At 60.4% G+C, this 16889-nt stretch overlaps 1 protein-coding gene across 4 annotated transcripts in view; it reads right to left on the reverse strand.

Annotated features, from left to right (window-relative positions):
- TMEM255B (transmembrane protein 255B) overlaps positions 1–16889 on the reverse strand; it is a 39911-nt gene that overhangs the window by 13393 nt on the left and 9629 nt on the right. For 3 of the 4 annotated variants that reach the window (XM_070048529.1, XM_070048530.1, XM_070048531.1), the window contains 2 exons: positions 16425–16487; positions 3937–4026 (listed from right to left, as the gene is read on the reverse strand). In XM_070048529.1, coding sequence (XP_069904630.1) covers positions 3937–4026; positions 16425–16487 — 153 coding nt within the window. The remainder of the gene's footprint in view (positions 1–3936; positions 4027–16424; positions 16488–16889) is intronic. The other variant, XM_070048532.1, reaches the window with a different exon arrangement.

Below are 16889 nucleotides of genomic sequence, written 5' to 3' on the forward strand. Positions count from 1 at the left end.
CCTCCACCTGCACCCCGCCTGGTGCCACACCCCTCGGGCAGGTTGCTGTGTTGTCCACTCGTGCCACAGCTGGGCAAAGGGCTGCCTGGGGGCCACTCAGCAGCACCACCACCACCTCCTACGTGGCTTGGGAGAAGCCTTCCCGGGGAGGCCCGGGAGACCGGCGGCAGACATGCATGCTCCCCTGGGGACCTCGGCCCACGGGTCTCAAAGTTGGCTGTCACCAGGCGCCAGCAGCCCAGCCCTCCCAGTGACCAGGCGAGGCCAGCACCTCCCACGTGGACTCCACCAGGCTCCGGCTCTGGGGGATGAAGGCCCCCAGGCCCGCACTGGCGCTGGCTCCGGCTCTTCCCCTGGGTCAGAGGTGCTGCCCCCTGCAGCCACACCACCAGCCACCCATCACTGCCCAGGGAGTCCAGCCAACCCCACCTGACAGCTCTCACAGCTCCCTCCCAACCTGTTCACAGCGGCTCCAGCGCCCGTGCCCTGTGACCCAGAAAGCGCGAAGCTCTGAGCCGTGACTTGCTGCCCGGTCTGGACGCGGTCCCTGGGAGGTCACCTTCACGCCTCGCAGGCCTGCCCAGGACTACGCCTGCCTCAGGCTCTGGCGACGGCGGCCCCAGGGGTGTCTGTAAATCGGTCTCCCCAGGCAGGACACTGGGGCTGGGTTGCGTTTTCTGTCCCACACCTGCCACCTGAGCAGGACGAGGTAATTTTCAGTTTGAACTGGGTGTGACCAGCAAGCTTAGTTTTGAATCTACAGTGAGACTGGGAAGCATGTGTCTCCAGGGATGCCACAACCACCTCTGGGTGACCCAGAGAGGGGCCCTCCCTTCCTCCAGGGTCTCAGAGCATTCCGTGTGGCCCTGTGAAATCCACCCCCATGACTGTCAGCACACCCCCTCTCACCCAGCTGAGATTCCATGTGGCCCTGTGAAATCCCCCGACTGTCAGCACACGCACACACACACACACACACACACACACCGTCACCCGGCTGAGATCCCGTGTGTCCCTGTGGATCCTCCAACAGTCAGCACCCCTCCCCCCGTCCCCTGGCTGAGATCCCGTGTGTCCCTGTGGATCCTCCAACAGTCAGCACCCCTCCCCCCGTCCCCTGGCTGAGATCCCGTGTAGCTCTGTGGATCCTCCAACAGTCAGCATGCACCCGACTGTCACTCTGCTCCAGCCGAGCCCTGCCTGTCCACAGCAGGTGCAGCCCTGGCTGCCGCAAGGCTTTGTACATGACTTCTCTGGGCCACAGGCCTAACCCCAGTGTGGTCTCCCACTGCCCCCTCTCAGAGAAAGCCACCTTGACCACCCCCCCACTCCTGCGGTGTGCCCGGCCCCAGCAGGGCCTCTGTGGGTGACCGTGGAGGCCAGGACGCCACACCCTCCGAGGTCAGCGAGATGCAGGAGCTGCCCCCTCGCTGCCACTCCACTCAAAGCTCAGTGAGGCATTTCTGGGCATGCAGAGGCCACCCCGGCTGGAACCAGCAGCCTGGCTGCAGCCACAACCTCATTTCCTGTTTCTCTAGTGTTGAGCTGTGAGTCTGCCTGGCCCCACTGGGCAGCAAGACAGGGTTAACCCCCAGGGACTCTCCTGCCAGTCCGCACTCCCCCCAGCCAGTGCTGCCAGCTGGGAGCAGGGAACCTGACCCGAACTTGGGGAAGTTTACTCTGTGCCTGCCACTCGCTGAATCTGCTCACTGGGGCAGCAAGACGGTCTGAGGGAGGAGGCAGCCAGGGCTTTCCTGCTTGGGGGCAGACCTCGCTGTGAAGGTGACAGTATGTGTACACACACGCATATATGCACACATGTAACCGCACACATGCACACACATACACATGCACAGCTTAAGAGGCACAGCTGTGTCCCATGGCAGTGGGTGGGCCTCAGGGCAGGGACCCTTTCCGTCAGGAAAAAGGAGGGCTGGGTGTGCCCACCTCATGAGAAACCAGCGAGGGTAGACGGGAAGAGCTGGCAGAACATGCACACACATGCACACGTATGTACACACAACGCGTGCATATCTGTGAGTGTGTACACACACGGACACATGTGCACACAGTATGTGCACACGCATGCCTGTAAGCATGTGCTGTGCTCACAAGCATGAGTGCATGTGTGCATACATGCAAACGTTCACACAGAAAGCACACATACCCGAGCCCTGCACCATGCACACAAGCATACAGGAACACATGCCCCCCACATGTGTGCACATCTTCAAAGCCACTTTGCCCCAAACAGCAGGGGCCCCCCAGCTGGAACCCATGTGGTTAGCCTGACTGCTGGCAGGCGACGGGAGCCCCGGGGAACATGTCTCCCCACCCCCGCCTTCGCCGATCAGGTAAACTGCTCCCGGGTGTGGCCCAGGCCCACCTGGAAAGCTGCCCTAGCTGTGTGACCCTCAAGCTGACTGGAGAGGCACGTTGGCACCAGGGCCGGTCTGTCCTGTGCTCAGTGTTGCCCTGAATCAGTGACACCCTTCGGCCTGCTCTTTAAGAGTGTGCATGGTTGTGAACAAAGGCAGACGTGTTCGCCGAAGCCTGTCCCCGGTGCTTCCTGTGGAAGGACACCATTGCCCCACGCTCCCCGATGGTGCGGCCTCACAGGCCAAGTCCACAGTGTGGCATGTGCGATGCGTGGCATGTGTGGTGGTGTGTGTGATGTGTGAGGGTGGCATGTGTGGTGTAGTGGTGCATGTGACGTGTGGCATGTGGTGTGTGTGGTATGTGTGGTATGTGTGATGTGTGTGGATGACATGTGAGGTGTGTGGTGTGTGTGGTGTGTGTGGTGTAGTGGTGCATGTGGTGTGTGTGGATGGCATGTGAGGCGTGTGATGCGTGCATGTGGCATGTGGTATGTGTAGCATGTGGAATGTGTGATGAGTGTGGGTGGTATGTGTAATGTGTGCAGGTGGCATTGTGGTGTGTGTGGTGTAGTGGTGCATGTGATGTGTGTGATGGCGTATGAGGTGTGTGATGCGTGCATGTGGCATGTGGAGTGTGTGACATGTATAGTGTGGTGGTATATGTGATGTGTGAGGGTGGCATGTGTGGTGTAGTGGTGCCTTTGACATGTGGCATGTGGTGTGTGTGGTGTGTGTGGTGTGTGTGATGTGTGTGGATGACATGTGAGGTGTGTGATGTGTGCAGGTGGCATGTGGACTGTTTGATGTGTATAGTGTGGTGGTGTGTGTGATCTGTGCAGTGTGTGATGTGTGTGGCATGTGTGATGTGTGTGGTATGTGGAGTGTATGATGTGTGGAGTGTGGTGGTGCATGCGATGTATGTGGTGTGTGTGATGTATGCAGGTGGCATGTGTGGTGTGTGTGGTATAGTGCATGTGATGTGTGCAGTATGTGTGATATGTGTGGCACACGTGTTGTGTGGCACGTGGACTGTGTGGCCTGTGGCATGTGTGATGTGTGTGGCATGTGGAGTGTATGATGTGTGGAGTGTGGTGGTGCACGTGATGTATGTGGTGTGTGTGATGTATGCAGGTGGCATGTGTGGTGTGTGTGGTATAGTGCATGTGATGTGTGCAGTATGTGTGATATGTGTGGCACACGTGTTGTGTGGCACGTGGACTGTGTGGTGGTCCATGTGATGTGTGGCCTGTGGCATGTGTGATGTGTGTGGTGTGTCATGTGTATGTGTGGCATGTAATGTGTGCAGGTGGATGTGGTATTGTGGCATGTGTCATGTGTGAGTGTGGTGGTGTGTGTCATATGTGTGTCATGTGTGGGGTGTGTTGTGATGTGTGCCGCTGGCACATGGTGGGCAGAGTGCAAGTCTGGGGAGCTGAGATAGGAGACGGAGGTTGGGAACACGGTGGTGAGGCCAGCAGTGGTCTGAGCTGCGTCCAGCCGAGGGCGGTGCGGGTTCACTCGAGATGTTAAAGCCCAGGAAAGGGCCGCCGGTACTCACAATGTGCCGTGCAGCAAAGACGCCGTCGACCACGGCGCAGCAGAAGGCGGCCACCACGCCGAAGCTGACGAACACGATCGCAGCCACCAGCTGGAAGAGAAGCACAGGCTTGTCCAGGAACCGCGACAGCTCCAAAGGCAGCGCCTGCAGCCCGGCCCGGGGGCAGAACCCTCACTTCTGCCCCTCTGTGGTCACGGCACGAGATTCGGGGAGCCCTCTGCCCATGGCGCATCCGGTTCCCCCGCCCTGCACAGCTCCTGGGCAGTGCCCGGGCTGCGTGCCCACAGCTGACATGCACGTGCCCGTCTCCCACTCACGCTCACCAAGCCTCCTTGCTAGAGGACGGACGAGCCCTGTGCACAGTGTGCGGCCTGCTGTTCCTGACGGTCTCGGGGCCAAGAGCGGTCCCCTGCACCACCTTGGAAATTTACACAGCTCTCTGTTTCGTGAGACTACAAGGACGTGGCAGACACACTGGGGCTCACGTCCCAGCATTTCTGAGGGTAGACTCAGTGAGCACATGAGAATGCCACGCTCACACAGGACACACCCAGGTTCTCCAAACCCCACAATCCTGAGAGGAGGCTACAGGGTCCCCAGAAGAAGCCCGACGAGCTTCGCGGCGCCACGTCCCGAACGGCAGGTGACGGTCCCCACCTCTGCAGGGCTGACAAGCTGGCCGACAATGGGCCTCGCCATCCGGTCTTCTCTGCACGCCGCCTCCTCCCTTGCTCCCAGCCCCGTCCCAGCAGCGCCCTGGGGCCCCTGCCTGCCTGCCGCCTTCCCTGCAGAAGGAGCTCGTGGGAGCACCGGGCCCCACAGCTGCACCTGCGGCAGGTCTGGCCCCGTGCTGATCGCGCCGGTGTGAGCACTGGAATCGCAGTGGGCTTCCAGTTGCACGCTCTCTGACTGCAAGAGGGGCTGGGCCTCTCTTCATACGATTAAGGTTGTCTCATAACTTCTTGATTTCCTGTTAGTGCAGCTTCCCATGTTTTCTATCGAACTTTTAGGTCCTTGTTCCTCAAGTTTGAGAGCATACATATAGGTTACATGTGTACATGTACATATCAATATATACACACACACATGCACACGCACACACAATATACACTGGCTCACATGTACATGTAGATGACTAAAACACACATGTGTGCATAAGCATGCTTGTGCATGCATGGTACCAGTCACATGTATGTATGTACATAAATGCATATATGTGCACGTGCACATACGAGGGTATATGCAAAGTTCATGGAAAATGCATATCACAAAAAACTGGACATGGATTTAAAATATTTTTGCCCTAATATAAATCTTTTGATTATTTGCTCCAAAATAGACCATTGAATTCCATTTTCCACAAACTTGCTGGGTCCCCTCACATGTGAATATGTGCATGCACACGCACACACACTGACACACAGTCACACACCTCCAGTTCACACTCACATTCGTGCACACTCACACACACCTCACATTCACACTCACACTCATGCACTCACACACTCACACATGTGTGTTCATCTCCTGCATGTGTGCCCTGCACCTGTCACAAGCACCCTTGGAATCCATCCCTGGTCTGAAGGTGGATTTATAGTGGCTCTGGTCGCACAGTCATGGCTGGCTTCACAGAGTCCAGCGTATCCATCCTCTTTTCTCTTGGTCTGGGTCAGTCAGGGCTTTGTGGGATGACCGTGGGACTCCCTGTGTTTTCCCCGGCATTTATTTGGTTTCCTTTGCACATGTGGCTCCCTGATCCTGTATCTTTGTGCATGGTTGAGGCACGGATCCCAGCCTGCCTTTCCTCCATCTGCCTCTGTCCCAGCCCCACACGTCTGGGCTGTGACAGGAGACGCCCCTAGTCTGGGAATGAGTGGGGATCCAGCCACTCTGACGATCCAACTCCCAGCTTCATCTCAACATGGGACCCCCAGACCTAATCCAGGGCACAGGAGGCACAGAGAACCCCCAGCAGCTCACCCAAGGGACGGGGCAGGTGGGCGCAGAGAACCCCCAGTAGCTCACCCAAGGGACGGGGCAGGTGGGCACAGAGAACCCCCAGCAGCTCACCCAACGGACAGGTGCAGGTGGGCACATAGAACCCCCAGCAGCTCACCCAAGGGACGGGGCAGGTGGGCGCAGAGCCCCTGAGTGGGGGAGCAGCCACTTCCCAGAGGCTGACGTTCGGCCTGGTGCCTTCTGACCCGTGTGGGTCCCGAGCTTGCCCATCTGGAAAAGGGGCTTTGGGGTCCTATGACCCTTTGTGAACATGACACATGCTCTAGAGCCCCTGTGACTCCTGCAGGAATGCAGTCAACACGTGAACACCCAAGACCCCGTCACACACGCAATCAACACTTAACACCCGAAACCCTATCACATACGCAGTCAACATGCTAACACTTGAGACCCTGTCACACATGCAGTCAACATGTTAGCACCCAAGACCCCATCACACATGCAGTCAACATGCTAACACTCGAGACCCTGTCACGCATGCAGTCAACATGTTAGCACCCAAGACCCCATCACACATGCAGTCAACATGCTAACACTCGAGACCCCGTCACACATGCAGTCAACACTTAACACCCAAAACCCCATCACACATGCAGTCAACATGTTAGCACCCAAGACCCCATCACACATGCAGTCAACATGCTAACACTCGAGACCCTGTCACACATGCAGTCAACATGTTAACACCCAAGACCCCATCACACATGCAGTCAACATGCTAACACTCGAGACCCCGTCACACACGCAGTCAACATGCTAACACCCAAGACCCCGTCACACATGCAGTCAACATGCTAACACTCGAGACCCTGTCACGCATGCAGTCAACATGTTAGCACCCAAGACCCCATCACACATGCAGTCAACATGCTAACACTCGAGACCCCGTCACACATGCAGTCAATATGCTAACACTCGAGACCCCGTCACACACACAATCAACACATAACACCCAAAACCCCATCACACATGCAGTCAACATGCTAACACTCGAGACCCCGTCACACATGCAGTGAACACACAAGCACGGAGACCCCAGCACACGTGCAGTGAACACGTGAACACCAGAGACCCCAGCGCAATACAGTCCATTCCCTGGAGCCCCACAGACAGCAGCCACCTGGTGCAGCTGTGGATGGGACAGACAGAGGTCCTCGCCCTCCACCGGGCCTCGCACTGGCAGTTCACGTGAGGCGTGCCTGCGGGGGCTGTGCGTAAGCCTTGACCGAATGGAAGTCGCTCCCCGGGGCTTTCCCTGGTGCACGGCAGTTTCTGAGGCCCTGTCCCGCACGACGGCTCTGGTTGAGCTGGCTCAGTGCTGGCGGAGCCACTGCCCTGAGTGAGGTGAACAGACTTGGTGGGCCCTGGCATTCTGGCCCTGGGCTGCCAGCCAGTTCAGCCCAAACATAAACCCAGCTCTCGTGAAGTAGCACCTTGACAGCAGGGACTCCACTTTGGAGCACCTGGGACTCCATCTTGAGAAAACACCCCCCTCCCCACCATGAGCTCTGGTCTGAAACTGTGATCTAAAACACTCGGACAGTAGCAGGCCCCTGCATCACACCTGGCAAAGCATAGAAACCCCCTAGCATGATCGCTCAAGCTTAAAAACAGGTGGGCTACACCTGGGTTAATGATAAAATTCTAATTTTCCTATGTCCCACATATGATATAGGCCAATACCTGGATAAACATCCAAAGTATAACTGGTCTTGAAAGATCATAATTGATATTAGTTTTGCATAGGTTTTAGGTCAGGTTGACCCCAGTAACCATGCATTCCCCCCCGATCCTAGCAACCATGTATTCCCCTCCCGATATTGTGATTTTTTGCCTTTATGAATCCTGTTGCTTTGAGCTTCGGGGTCAAGAGTTCTTTAGGACATGAGCCCACTGTCCACCGCCGGCAGTAAAGGACCATCCAGTTTGATCAGTGTGTGGTGCTCCTGTGTGTGCACTCGCTCAGGTACACACTTGGCCACCAGGGGGAAGCACTGATTCCGCCCAGGGAGGAAGAACAGACTTCAGGAAGCCCTGGGCAGCCACGGCATCTCCTGCACAGAATCTGGGCACCTCCTTGTGATCCACAGGGCATCTCCTGTGACAGAATCTGTGGCATCTCCTATGACAGATCTGTGGCATCTCCTGTGACAGATCTGTGGCATCTCCAGTCACGTGGTAGCTCCTGCGGTATCTCATGGGATCCATGTGGCATCATCTTTGGGATTCACGTGACATCTCCCACAACCGAGAGGAAGCAGAGCTGCAGCCACGGGGCCGACGCCGCCCTGGCCAGGGCTGGGCAAGCGCGGCTGGGCCTCAGTGCAGAGAAGAGACCTGCACCTTCCTCCCCGGGGGCACGGCTCGCCTGCCGTCAGGACGGGGACACAGGAATTGCCCCCGCCAGGAATGGCCCGCCTTTGTGTGCTGCAGGATAACTGAGAGCACACAACGCAGAGGCGGGGCACAGACATCCGAGGAGGGAGGCCAGGGAGCAGGGGAGCAGCAGGCGGCACCTGCTCAGGGCCGCGCTCCCCCGCCCCGCCCACCTCACTGCTCCCTCCGATTCAGCACCAGCTGGATCAGAGCAGGGGGGCCTCCCCGGCGGCCCACACGCGGTGTGCACCTTTTCCTCCGTGGCAGCCACTGCTTCCTGGAGGGAGCACATCCCAGAGTGAAGAGAGACTCGGCCAGGAACAGCGCATGCGGGCGTCTACGCAATGCTTTTGCTCACAGTTTCCATGTAACCCTCACAAAGCTGACCTCAGGGTGGCTCTGCACGCACAGCTGCAGCCCTGCACAGAGCAGGGTGGTGATGGGCGCCTGCCATGCCGCAGCCCCAGGCCCAAGTGCCCAGTGAGCACCTGGAAGGAGGGGGAGGGAGCCCGGCAGCCCTCGGGGTCTCTCTGCTGGGCCAGCTCCTCCACCTCGGCCTTCCCACACCCCCTGAGCCCCCAGAGCCACTGCCGGTGGCCACAGTGACATCTGGCCTCAGCATCCCGTGGGTCGCTGGAATTTTGCGGCTGCCCAAGCAAGCCTGGGTCTCCCTGCAGGAGCCACGCCCTGCCCACTGAGCCTGAGTCGCCCCAGAAGCACACGCAGGTGACTCACGCTGCACCAGAGGAGGGGACAGAGCCTCTGCCAGGATCTGCTGGTTCCGACTCACCGACTCCCCCTTGAAGGTCACGGTGGGCAAGTGGCGTTAACCAGCCACGGCCCGGACACGGTCCCCGCACCGGGGTTTCACCCCAGCAGACGTCACCCAGTGCTTCACAGAAAGGGAGCATCTCACAGCAACCTTTATAATCCCAGGGACCGCCCTCACAGCTGGATTCGGCCTTGCACAAAGTGTTCCCACCACGCTTGGAACACTGTTGCAGGGCTGCCTGGGCTGGGGTCCGGGGCCTCCCGGGGCCTCCCTCCTCCTGCGGGGTCTCCTAGGCGCTGCTCTTGTTGTAATGCGGGACTCCCATGGCGAGACAGATGTGATGTCAGGATGCCTGCAGCCAGGACCGCCTTCCCTAACCCTACAGCCACCCCGGGAGAAGCCGCCCATTGGCACTGGCCAGGAAGGCTCTGGGCTGCGCGCCATGGACGTCTCTGTTCAGGCGTCCACTCCGGGGAAGGGCAGCTGTGTTGTTACGGAGGGGAAGTCACCTTCAGAGCTGTTCTCTGAGCTTCCACCCACCAGGGGAAAGTAAACACGGGGAAACAAACAGCAAGTACAAGGTCACGGTGATAAGATGGAAAAACACAGAGCGTGGCAGGAACGTGGCAGGAGGCTCCACGGGGTGGGCACTCAGGGCAGAGACTCAGGGAGGGCAGCACAGCAGGTGCGGGTGAGCCGGGCCTGAGCCGGGCACATCTGCTGAGGAACAGGGACCAGGTATCTGAGGGACAAGGACAAGGGCGTGGGATGAGACGGACAGCAGGGCCCGGTCAGGCAAGAGGGCAGGAGTGGGGAGGGTAGAGCGGAACGGAGAGAAGCCCCTGGCTGGAGATGGCAGGAGCCCGGCTGGACGGGACCCAGAGCTCACAGCAGGAAAGGAGCAGCCCACGGCGAGGGCAGGGCGACAGGTGGAGGGGAGGGCGAGCGGGTGAAAGCAGCTGGGGCCGCAGGGTTCCGGCCTGACCAGCACGAGGGACAAGGATGCTATGGGGAGGGGTGGAGGGCAGGCTGGAGCCGGGCAGCGGAGTGCAGCTGGACACGGTCAGTGCGCAAGTCTGGCTGGCGCCCTGAGGGCACGGTCAGCACCGGGAAGGTCGCAAGCTGGGAGGAGAGGCCTCGGGCGGTGCCCAGCCAGGAAGCAGAGCCTCAGGTCCTGGCCACTGAGTCCCTCCCTCCAGCCCATCTTCCCCCCCCACCATGTGTCGCCTCCCACGCATCCTCCTCCTCCCCAGTGCCCCCAACCGTGTCCATGACCCAGTCTCAGCCCCAGGCATGGTCCCCGACCTCCTGGGTGCTGGCCACACTCTGCTTCCAGGGCCTCACTGTGGTGCCCAGGCACCAACCACCCTCCCCACCCGGGGGCCTGGCTGCCTCTCCGCCATCACAGACCCCTGCGTGTCCTCAGCCCTTGCACCTGCCATGCTCTCGTGCACCTGTCAGAGCCCCAGGCCGGCCAGGGCAGTGCTGCTGCGCCTGCACCTGCACGGTGAGCCTGGTGTGGGAGACACAGCCGGGGCCCTCGCCCCTCCCAGCGCCACCTCTGCCTCTTCCCCTCCTCCTAGGTGTGCTGCTGCCCCTGCTGGGCGCCCCACCCTCTCCCCACTCAGCAGGCTGTCTCCATCTCCACCTTCTCACCCCACAGGAAGGCGCCTCCCTCTGGACTCTGCCTGGCCCCCAGCCCCTTCCTTTTGGCTCCAGCTCCCTGGTCACCCCCCCATCCTATCCCAGCTCCGCCCAAGTCTGCCCCGTTGGGCCGGGGTCACCTGAAGCTGTGTGCAGAAACCTGGTGGCCCTCAGTCCCCTGCTGGTCTGAGCAGGACACCGACTGCTTGGTCAGGGGCTGTGTGGGTGGCCAGGAGCTTCCGGGACGGGACCTCCCCCCCCGCCCCGGGGGGGCTCTGCCTTTGCAGCTGCTTCTCCCTCTATTAGCGGGGCCAGCTCGGGGCGACAGCGAGAGCAGCAGAAATGGAGACTGAGCAGCTCCCACGTGTGCACACGCCCGAGGGAACCCGAACCCAGCCCCAGAAGGAAGACGGAGCAGCACGGCCTGGGGGTGACACGGGCACGCACCGTTGTCACGGTGCTGCCGTGTGGTATACAGGTGCAGGCTGGCAGCCAGCTCCCAGCTCATCCCACACCACGGTGCTGCCTCCTGCTGATGCGGCCGCTGGGCGGTGGCAGTGATGGCTCAGGGGAGAGGGTCCCGCTGCCCACGCAGGAGGCCTGCACTGACTTCCTGGCTCCTGACGTCAGCCCGGTCTGGGTGGGCACCTAGGGAGCGGCCCAGCAGATGGGATCTGTCTGTCTCTGCGTCGTTCTGTCTGGGTGGGAAATGCCTGGTGCTGACGAGCCCCCTCCACTCCTCACATCTCCTCCCCCGCCCCAGCTTCAGTGCCAGGCTCACTCCACGAGGATCAGCTTCCCGCAGGAGCACAGCCCACCCTCTGCCCTCTGCTCCCTGCTCCCTGCCCTCTGCCCTCTGCCCTGGTGCCACCGCTGCTCCTCCCTCCCTGTGGTTTCCCCGGGACACCTTATTCCCATGATTTCTGTCACCAGTCACCAAGAAACCCCGAGTCAGCTCAGAGGAGCGGCACCGCAGATAGGAGCAGGCTTCGTCCCCTTCCACAGGTCAGGGCTGGCCACGGCCGTGATGGACGCGAGATGATCCTCTGCCATCCACGCCACAAGCACCAGCGGAACCAGTCGGGAGCAGCCCTGAGACGCAGTAAGTCCCCCAAAACACAGCCCTGCCCTCTGGGGCTGAGTCGGGGGCAGGCACGGTCAGGGCCACAGCCAGAGTCACAGATTATACACTTCCACCACAGAGGGACACACAGCGACGGACCCCGCCCAGCACTGGCCAACATGGAGGACACACAGGGTCAGACCCCGCCCAGCACTGTCAACATGGAGGACACACAGGGTCAGACCCCGCCCAGCACTGGCCAACATGGAGGACACACAGGGTCAGACCCCACCCAGCACTGTCAACACGGAGGACACAGGGTCAGACCCCGCCCAGCACTGGCCAACATGGAGAACACACAGGGTTACACACCCAGCACTGGCCAACATGGAGGACACACAGGGTTACACCACACCCAGCACTGGCCAACATGGAGGACACAGGGTTACACCACACCCAGCACTGTCAACACGGAGGACACACAGGGTTACACCACACCCAGCACTGGCCAACATGGAGGACACAGGGTTACACCACACCCAGCACTGGCCAACACGGAGGACACACAGGGTTACACCACACCCAGCACTGTCAACACGGAGGACACACAGGGTTACACCACACCCAGCACTGGCCAACATGGAGGACACAGGGTTACACCACACCCAGCACTGGCCAACACGGAGGACACACAGGGTCAGACCCCGCCCAGCACTGGCCAACATGGAGGACACACAGGGTTACACCACACCCAGCACTGGCCAACATGGAGGACACACAGGGTTACACCACACCCAGCACTGGCCAACATGGAGGACACACAGGGTTACACCACACCCAGCACTGTCAACACGGAGGACACACAGGGTTACACCACACCCAGCACTGGCCAACATGGAGGACACAGGGTTACACCACACCCAGCACTGGCCAACATGGAGGACACAGGGTTACACCACACCCAGCACTGGCCAACACGGAGGACACACAGGGTTACACCACATCCAGCACTGTCAACACGGAGGACACACAGGGTTACACCACACCCAGCACTGGCCAACATGGAGGACACAGGGTTACACCACACCCAGCACTGGCCAACACGGAGGACACACAGGGTCAGACCACACGCCCAGCACTGTCAACACGGAGGACACACAGGGTTACACCACACCCAGCACTGGCCAACACGGAGGACACACAGGGTCAGACCCCGCCCAGCACTGGCCAACACGGAGGACACACAGGGTTAGACCCCGCCCAGCACTGATCAACATGGAGGACACACAGGGTCAGACCCACCCAGCACTGGCCAACACGGAGGACACACAGGGTCAGACCCCGCCCAGCACTGGCCAACATGGAGGACACACAGGCTCAGACCCCACCCAGCACTGGGCCTTGCAGGTCCTTGGCACACAGCAGCAGCCATGTCAGCCTGGCCCAGGCCACACTGCTGCTCCGGGGCCGGCTCTGGGCCCAAACCTGAGTGTGAAGACATCCAGCATCCTCAGCCCCTCCAACTCCAGCCTCCACCCTCTGTGCAGGGCAGGAGGTGGAGGCCCTCAGGGACACCAGGGCCTGAAGGACTGAGACACAGAGATGGGACAGGGACAGACAGACCTCGATGGACAGACATGGAGGGAAGCAAGGGCCGGCAGAGGAGGAGTGAGACACAGAGACGGGACGGGGACAGAGAGACCTTGATGGACAGACATGGAGGGAAGCAAGGGCCGGCAGAGGAGGAGTGAGACAAACTCGGGACAGACAGGGCAGTGCCATCCGGAGATGGGGGGAGGGGACTGGGTGAGCACAGGCTCCACCGTGGGCACCACGCAGGCCTTACTCCTCCACACCACGCTGAGGGGAGGGGCTGTATCCCCCAACCTCACTGGGACCCCCTGGGAGCTGGCGTTGGTGCTGAGCAGTTCTGTGGTCCACCTAGTGGAAAGGGCACTGCGTGAGCACCCCAGCCCCCACCCCCGTGCCCTCTGCCGCGGTGCAGACCCCACCAGCAGAAGGCAGCAGTGCAGGGTTCTCATGTGGGCAGGGACCCAAACAGCCACGCGTGCTCCTGAGGCACCTGCCTGAGAACTGGCCTCTGGTCACTGAGCAGGCCTCACAGGACCTGGGCGTGTGGCCTGGGGGCAGGAGACCACCAGCCCAGTCACGGGAAGAACACGTGGGTCAGGGCCCACCCTCAGAGGGGCCCCCAAGGAAGAGACTTCCAGACACCCTGACATCCACTGCATGATGGAGATGAACGTGCACGGTCCACACGCATGAGGGAAGTGAACACATGTGGTCCATGCATAAATGAGAGGAACATATGTGGTCCACCCACATGGTGCAGGTGAGCACACGTGGTCCACCTGCATGAGAGAAGTGAATGCGTGTCCACACACATGACTGAGATGAACATGGTGGAGGTGAGCACATGTGATCTACACACGTGAGGGAAGTGAACACATGTGGTCCACCCACACGGCAGAGGTGAATATGCATGGTCCACACACATAAGGGAGGTGAACATATGTGGTCCACATGCACAGCAGAGGTGAACCTGTGTGGTCCACACACATGACTGAGATGAACATGTGCAGTCCACCCACATGGTGAAGGTGAGCACACATGGTCCACCCACATGGCAGAGGTGAACATGTATAGTCCACACACATGAGAGAGGTGAACACATGTGGCCCACATGTGCAGCAGAGGTGAACATGTGTAGTCCACACACATGAGGGAGGTGAACACACGTGGTCCACACGTGCAGCAGAGGTGAACATGTGTAGTCCACACACATGAGGGAGGTGAACACACGTGGTCCACATGCGCAGCAGAGGTGGACATGTGTAGTCCACACACATGAGGGAGGTGAACACACATGGCCCACACGTGCAGCAGAGGTGGGTGTGCGTGGTCCACACACATGAGGGAGGTGAACACACGTGGTCCACATGTGCATCAGAGGTGAACATGTGTAGTCCACACACATGAGGGAGGTGAACACACGTGGTCCACATGTGCAGCAGAGGTGAACATGTGTAGTCCACACACATGAGGGAGGTGAACACACATGGCCCACACATGCAGCAGAGGTGGGTGTGCGTGGTCCACACACATGAGGGAGGTGAACACACGTGGTCCACATGTGCAGCAGAGGTGGACATGTGTAGTCCACACACATGAGGGAGGTGAACACACATGGCCCACACGTGCAGCAGAGGTGGGTGTGCGTGGTCCACACACATGAGGGAGGTGAACACATGTGCTCCACGTGTGCAGCAGAGGTGGACATGCGTGGCCCACACGCGCAGGGCAGGGATTGCTCAGTGCAGAAGGAGGGGTGCTCTGACACCTGCTGCACCCTGACTATTCGGCGCAGAGGATGAGGGATCCCACTCCTCTCTCACGGAGCTCAAGACGGGCAGTGCCCGAGGGCTGCGGTGGTAGCTCCAGGCACGAGCTCCTGAGGCGGTGACAGGAATGTTCCAGAACTGACTGCGGTGAGTCCCGGGAACACACCCGACCACTGAACTGCACGCTTCACGTGTGTGGTTGCCTCTCTTTACTCCCATGTTGTAGAGAAGGAAAGGCCTTCTGACAGCCATGTCCCCCAGCGGCGAGCTGCCCAGCCCCCAGCGCCACACCCAGCTCTGGCCTCTGTGGGGGTCTGTCAGGGAGCTGCTTAGGGAGCCTTCAGCCTGGACCACAGACACCAGTGACACAGGCCCTGGACCAGAGATCCCACGGCAGTGGCCATGGCAGCCCACGTGGTGCCCACGGCAGCCCACGTGGTGCCCACAGGGGCCTCCTCCACACCATTTCTGGGCTCCCACCCCAGTACATGTGAGAAGAGAAGCCTCAGGGCCTCCTCTGGGGCAAACCCTGCACCCCTGCACCCCAGCCCCCCAGCCCACCCTGACCTCCACCCCAAGGGTCCCTGCACCGTGTGGCTTCCTTGCACCCCACTGACCTCTGACCCTCTCTCTGTGGCTGGTGACTACCCCAGGAAGCAGGAACAGCTCAGCCACGCCCCTCTGAACGAGGCCTGAAACTCAGTCCCGGGCACGGCTGGACCTCTTTTCACCAACAGGACAGGCTCAGGACTGACCTCACGGGTGCGGCTGCTCACCCCGCACACGCCCGGACCAGGTGCTGCGGCCTCCACCCCCTCTCCCTGCACCACCCGCCCACGTACCTCCCCGCACCTCCCCACCTCAGCTGCAGGGACCCACCTAGACTAGGGGTGCACGCGCTGCTGGACCTGAGCCAGAGTGTGCTGGTCACAGCCTGGGACCAAAGCCCTGGTCCCGCAGGCTGCGGGGGTGGGGGAGTCCTCCTTCCTCCTCAAGAAACACTCTCGGAGGGGCTAACATGCTCCCTGCCCAGCCCCCGGGGGCCACGCCCTCCTCCTCTCGCACATAGGAGACCCCGCCCCTGCATGCAGGAAACCCCATTTCCCTCACTCCACACTAGGGAGACCACACCCCCCATTGCACCAGGGACACCATACATACACACACACACACATACACACACACACAGAGGGAGTCACTCCAGCACCCGAGAGGCCACGCCCCTCCCCCTGGGAGACCACGAGTTCCTCACCATTTGCCGCCTGTTCTCCACCAGGGTGATGCCAACAAGTCCCAGGAAAGACCCGAAGCCCAGCTGAGACAAAAGAAAACCAGGGGGCCAGAGCGTTAGCTGACAGGGCTGGTGACCGTGAGCTCCCCCCTCAGGAAGCTTCCCCTCCCCCACAGGGCAGTGTCCCCTGGGGCTGAGGGCGTGTCCTGCTGCCCGGAGGGGCCGGCAGCTGGGGCCTCTGAGCTTGGCTCCTGAGCTTGGTAGCAGACAGAGTGCTGTGCCCTTCCAGGACCCGCACACCTGGTGCCGCTCGTCCACACTGCCTGCCCCGGCCTGCCAAGCATCCCGGGATGGCCCACGGGAAAGATGTCAGGCAACAAGACCCACCCTGTTTGAGAGGAAGAGTTGCCGGTCCCCCCAGTGCCCGAGGTGCACTGGGTGGGTTAGCCCAGAACTGCCCAGAGGGGAGGGTGGGCACAAGGAAGT

Source organism: Oryctolagus cuniculus, chromosome 9 (assembly GCF_964237555.1).
Source record: "Oryctolagus cuniculus chromosome 9, mOryCun1.1, whole genome shotgun sequence".
NCBI lineage: Eukaryota > Metazoa > Chordata > Mammalia > Lagomorpha > Leporidae > Oryctolagus > Oryctolagus cuniculus.